The 6,216-nt window shown below is 41.2% G+C and overlaps 1 protein-coding gene across 1 annotated transcript in view; it reads right to left on the bottom strand.

The window, feature by feature from the left end:
• Positions 1-405: 405 nt before the first annotated feature.
• cd99 (CD99 molecule) overlaps positions 406-6,216 on the bottom strand; it is a 22,126-nt gene continuing 16,315 nt past the window's right edge. Inside the window, exons 10-12 of the mRNA XM_050063577.1 lie at positions 4,990-5,106; positions 4,824-4,880; positions 406-3,983 (exon numbers count right to left, since the gene is read on the bottom strand). Coding sequence (XP_049919534.1) covers positions 3,955-3,983; positions 4,824-4,880; positions 4,990-5,106 — 203 coding nt within the window. The 3' untranslated portion in view covers positions 406-3,954. The remainder of the gene's footprint in view (positions 3,984-4,823; positions 4,881-4,989; positions 5,107-6,216) is intronic.

The raw sequence follows: 6,216 nt of genomic DNA on the forward strand, positions 1-6,216 counted from the left end.
GGCATTTTCCGTTAGAACCCCGGAGCTGTGGAACTTAGGTTAGCAAATTCACTGTCTTCCTTTTAGACACTCCTCTAACATACTTTAACAGGAAGTCCGATCTCGAGGGCACAGCTGATAGCTGCGAGGTTTGTTTACATGAAGTACGACAAGTGCATATTTAATGGATAAATGTGGACAGAGAGCTCAGAAGCTAGTTTCTGTTGGGACACAGTGTCACTTTGTTCCACTCAGAAGCAGCTGCCGAGTCAAGTGGGACTTAAATTTGGTATAAATTCGGTCTGGTGTTTGGTATAATATTAAACCAGTGTTAAAAATTTTCACACTGGTCCAACCCCAGTGGTTTGAAACCTCCATCCTCAACTCACGAGTAATTATAAAGTAAGCAATGACAGAACACAGACAAACTGTACAACACCACTTTAGTGAAAACATGTACACACACTTTAAATCCACTCACAAAAGTAACATTCGTCTCATCATCAGATTAACATACCTGGATTAAGTCTATCATTTTAAAACAGAGACAGAGACATGACAAAAATCTCCCAAAATACACTTCAAAATGTTGATACTAAAAAGCTCAAAGCGCACTGCAGCATCAAGCCTAAAGCAAAAGTCAGCAGGCATTATACACATTGTACTGAAGTATTTACAGCTCACAGGGGCACAGCTCTTTTTTTAGCATCATAACAAGTTTGGATTTTATGATACTTAATGTGCTCCTCCAATAAACTGATGACTCATGGGCGACTCGTGGCTGCTGCTCTGCTACGGCAAGCACAAAGAGCGTCAAAGCCGGGTAATACAAAAATACAGACTGCAAAAACTCATTTCTGTCTATGATTGATTCCGTAAACTCATTTTCTTAAAACAAACAGGAACAAATATGTCAGTGTGGTAAAGATGTGTCAACTTGTTTCCAACAAAAAGTTTGCTTGTTTTATGTTTCACTTGTTTTAAAGCTACATTCATTATTTTTTTGATCACTAGGGGGCAGTGGAAACATTTAACTTGATGTAGGTGTCACTGCTGAGATAGGAACGTCTACTAGTTTGGATCAGGTCTTCACCAAATCCTGAGGAAAACATCTGGCTCTGTAGCTGCTAGATGCTAAACGCTAATGATCTGTGGCAGTGATACTCAACTAGCGGCCCGTGGGTCAAATCTGGCCTGTGACAGGGTGCTTGTTTTTTTAAAAACAGAGGTCAGGGCTAAGCCCCAATGTCCTCAAATCCTAGAGAGGCCTCTGTGTACACCTGACCTGTGACCTTTTGTGACTGACCCCTGGCCACCTGTCATCTTTCAAAAGTGGCCCCCAGGCAAAGCAAATTGAGTTTCCCTGATCGGCGGGTTTGTCAATAAAAGCAAATGGTGTGTTCAAGAAGAAAAAAGGAATCAAATTAGAGACATGATGAATTTTGCAGTGTTCACACTTAGGATCAATCTGTGACACGACAACAAACAAAAGCCTGACTTATACTGCAGCTCACATTTACATATGTGATACAAAAGATCATGATCTCACTTCCACCACATCACTGGATGTATACATGTAAGCTTCTCCTTTGTGTTTCATAACTTCCATCTGCTCACATCACAATCAGCATTTTACATTAAAAGTTCCTTCTGCTGGATTAAGATCCAGTTACATGATGATTACGTTAACGCAACCTGAAGCATGGCTGCGTTATGATGTAGATAAAAGAATAACTGTACATTCTCAAATAGTGTCTGGAACCTTTACTGCAGAGAAAATCTGGTCTTTAATTGGACTTTAATCTCCTTTATGAGTACACTTAACCATGTTTAAGGCATTCATTTGCTATTTTCTGTCGATGCAGTCTCAGGTTTCTTGATAGATTCGGTAAAATGTGCATTTCCACAGCATTTTTTAATCAGCAGTCACGTTATATATCACAAATTGTTTCCAATATCTCAAATTTTGCAGATTTAAAAGATTTAGTTAAAGGGATAGTTCTGATTTTTTGAAGTGGGGTTGTATGGGGTACTTATCCATAGACATTAAATTACATACAGTAGATGTTTGGAGAAGCAGGCTGGAGTCCGACATGGAAGCTGAGCAATCTGTTGTGGAGGGTCAGCAACAAAATGCATTTTAGCCACCTCAAAAAAGTCCCTGATTTTTTATTGATTTTTTTTTAAGTGGGACTTGTTTCAGGTGACTACAACACATTTTGTTGCTGGCCCCATCCACCGCAGTACATTGCTAAGCTCCCGTGTCAGACTCCAGTCTGCTTCTCCAAACTGGAGCCGTGCACTGACATCTACTGTACACACGTGGACAAAATTGTTGGTACCTTCCGTTAAAGAAAGAAAAACCCACAATTATTTGAAAAAACAAACTAATGAAACAGGCCTGGACAAAAATGGACAACCTTTTGAGGCAATCACTGCAACCAAGGGATTTATCTAACTCTCAATAAGACTTCCGCACCTGTCGGCAGGTATTTCGGCCCACTCCAGCTGTCTCAGGGTGCCTTCCCCAGACTCCATGTTTCAGCTCCTTCCACAGATGTTCAACAGGATTTAGATCAGGGCTCATAGAAGGCCACTTCAGAAGCTTTTAGCTGTGTGCTTTGGGTCATTATCCTGTTGGAGGACCCATGACCTGCGACTGAGAACAAGCTTTCTGACACTTTCATTGACAGTTTCATTAGTTTGATTTTTAAAATTATTCTTTTGGACCACAATTCTAAAGCAATGTCCGATTTCCATTGGTTAATTTTCAGTAAAATATTATTTATTATCACTTTTGTCAGTTTCAAGTTATTTCAGTGACCATTCTTTCTTGGACCCCAGGAAGAATAGCTGATGCTATTGCTGGTGCTAATGGCGATCCTAATAAAAAGAAACAAACGGATGGGTACCTACAATTTTGGTCCACGTGTGTACATAATATACTGTCTATGGATAAGTGCCCCATACAACCCCACTTCAAAAAAAATCTGAACCATCCCTTTAAGCTTCAATTAATGAAACTCAATACTTCCAGCCTTCAGCAACTCAAAAGACAAACGCCCTCCTATTCCTCATACGCTTTTAGTTTGAAACATCTGCAGGAAGTCTTGCGTTTCATTGGCAGTACAAGAGTTTGGAGTGAACAAGTGAATGAAAACAATACTGTGATAGAAATAGAAACATGGCATTACTGTTGTACTGACTGCTGTGGGAATGCACATTTAGTGAGTCACTATGGTAGTGACTCCACTACCGCTGGATGTTTCGATGGCCTTTCGATGGCCACGCTCCTTGTCTTTATTTGAATATCTACTTTTATTTTTAGACAGTACATGGATTAGGCAGACTCTGAGGCGTACATTAAAACGGGTCAGTTCACACAGACAAGCAAAACAAGAAAGAAATGTTGGAGGCCGAAATCGCAGGGACAGATATGTCAACACCTACATAAAACAGATTGTTTTCGTGTGTGAACAAACCCTTTCGGAAGTGCGAAGGGACAAATTAAAATCCCAAAGGTTTGTCCGATCCTTCTTAGATGCCAGCTGGGGTCGGGTCTGCTACAAGCAGCTCAGAAGGTCACAGGAGACAATCTTAACAAACACCTGATTTGAGTTGTATGATGCAGTAAACCACACCCATGTAAATACCACTGTAGTTCATATAGTGTAAAGAAATGTAAGGAAACACACAACCGAAGCACATATACACAAAGCTGCTGAAATCATCACTGAAGAAAAGGACCTAAGTGAACAGAGAAATAAATGACACACAACTACATGTATTTTCAGTTTACAGTTGTCACCTTAGGCTTGAGTTGATATATGGTTTAAACTAACAGGTAACAGGAGGACCCAGAGGAAGTGTCATTGTTCAGAGCAAAGACGAGCCGTGACAGTTGACTCAAAGGTGAATGGTGCTGAGTTTTGGAGAGAAGGCCACTGACTTGTGTTGTGCGTGTGCAAAGGGTGTCTAGGACGTCCGAAGCAGGTTGCTGAAAACTGGAATGTGAAAGAAAAAGAACAATCAACTTGAAGATCGTAACTGGATGAAAGAGTTACCAAACCCTGAACCCAGCTGTGGAAAGAGCAGGTCAGTACCTGCTGTCGACTAGTGATGGCCAAATGAAGCTTCATGAACTATTTTCTTTATTTTTGGGGTCCGCTCTGGCACTCTTTGTTCAACAAAGGGTTGAAACCAAAGCTTCATTTGGACATCACTACCTAAACCCAACTGTGTACAGAGCAGGTCAGTACCTGCTGTCGACTTGTGATGGCCAAATGAAGCTCCATTAACTTTTTTCTTTGTTTTTGGGGTCCACTCTGGCACTCTTTGTTCAACAAAGGGTTGAAACCAAAGCTTCATTTGGACATCACTACCTAAACCCAACTGTGTATAGAGCAGGTCTGTACCTGCTGTTGACTAGTGATGGCCAAATGAAGCTTCATGAATTATTTTCTTTATTTTTGGGGTCCACTCTGGCACTCTTTGTTCAACAAAGGGTTGAAACCAAAGCTTCATTTGGACATCACTACCTAAACCCAACTGTGTGCAGAGCAGGTCAGTACCTGCTGTTGGCCACTAGATGTCAGGCTACACACACACACCTGGGTTCGGTGCTTTGTTATTCCAAATTCTTGCTTTTACATCATTACACACATTTACGTTTTAAGGCAGCTATTACTCTGGATATGTGCAATAATATACATACTGTATTATTACTGCACTCCATTAAGCTGATACTGATGACTCAAACATATGAGATCTTAAATATGATGCATAGTTATGGATTAAACTCCCCAATGGCATATAAAGTAGTTTTAATGAGCAAAGACACTTACTTTGAGTACCGTCAGACTGGTTACCATGATGGACTTTACCCCTCTCTGGATCCGCACCTAAACACACAACATGTTAGCCACTGTGATGACAGACTTTCTTTTATCCGTGTGTCTATTGGCATTGTAAAAATACCACATTTGGTTGTATTAAGATAACAACACTGACCTCCCTGCACTTTGAAGCACAGCTTTTTCTTCTGGTAAGCAAAGTAACTGGATGCTGCTCCCAACAGAGCCATTCCAACGGCGCTGGCAATCCCTGCAATCTGTCCAGATCCAGCTGCTACAGGACAAAATATAAACATATTATATCACTTGTTAATTGCACGTAATTAATGGTGATTACGTCAGATGTCCTGAGTGACTTGCTTGATATTTCCTAACTTCTCCTACTTCCTAGGGGGACAACCTTTTCTCTCCTAAAGGAGCTCTTCATTGTGCAATTGTAATAATAGGGCCAATTCCTAAACTCTCAACTGTCATAGCCTCTTTTCTCCACAAGGTGGTGCTCAATAGCTTTCAATGACAGCCAGAGTCTACTTGCACTGACTAAAAGTTCCCAGAACAGACTGGAGGGACTCAGTGAAGTTAATGTATAAAAAAAACGGAGCACGAGTGTTTGTCAAAGAAGGCAGACTAACACAATGGACAAAACAGAGCAGCTCTAGAGAGTTGGGTTTCAAGTGATACGCCCAAGCTCCAGGGCAGGGGTGGGGCACGGAAGGGTAAGCACACACACACACACATGCATACACACACACTGGCTCTATGAATAATAAGCCTGGCTCTTCTGTTGATTGGCAGGGCTTTCAAACCACAGTGTGTCATGAGGGAGAGGAGTGTCTTGTGATGGTGCAGTGTGTTAAAATAGGGTGTTGCCTGAACATAAAAAAAAGAAAGAGGATCCAGCCTACAGCGTGACTCTGAGCCCGCACATGTACATGTACAGTACACCTGAGGTGTCTGCTTCTACTTGAATCATGATACATGGCCGGATTAACCCCGAGAGGGCGAAATCCTACAGAGCCCAGATTAGCTGTGTGTCTGTTGTTTGTAATAATGTGATCACAGACACATGTTCTAGGCCAGTTTTAAGTCTACAAACAGGTTTGCAACACACCACACTACAGCTGGCACAATGTCAGATTTTTACGACATGATTATCATGGGCAAAAGAGCTCACAATAACAATAACATCACAATATCTACAGAAAATTTAAAATATATATTGTAGTCCTTGCTGTCAGCTTCTTGAAGCTCTACTGTATGACACTTAGAAACTATCTAACATACACTGTGGCTCCCGACTAAACCTAGTCCATACCCATTGGTAGCTTTGTCACCTTCTACCTATGCCAATCCTCAATGCCTATGTGCAGTTTCACATAGATTG

Source organism: Epinephelus moara, chromosome 15, assembly GCF_006386435.1.
Source record: "Epinephelus moara isolate mb chromosome 15, YSFRI_EMoa_1.0, whole genome shotgun sequence".
Lineage (NCBI taxonomy): Eukaryota > Metazoa > Chordata > Actinopteri > Perciformes > Serranidae > Epinephelus > Epinephelus moara.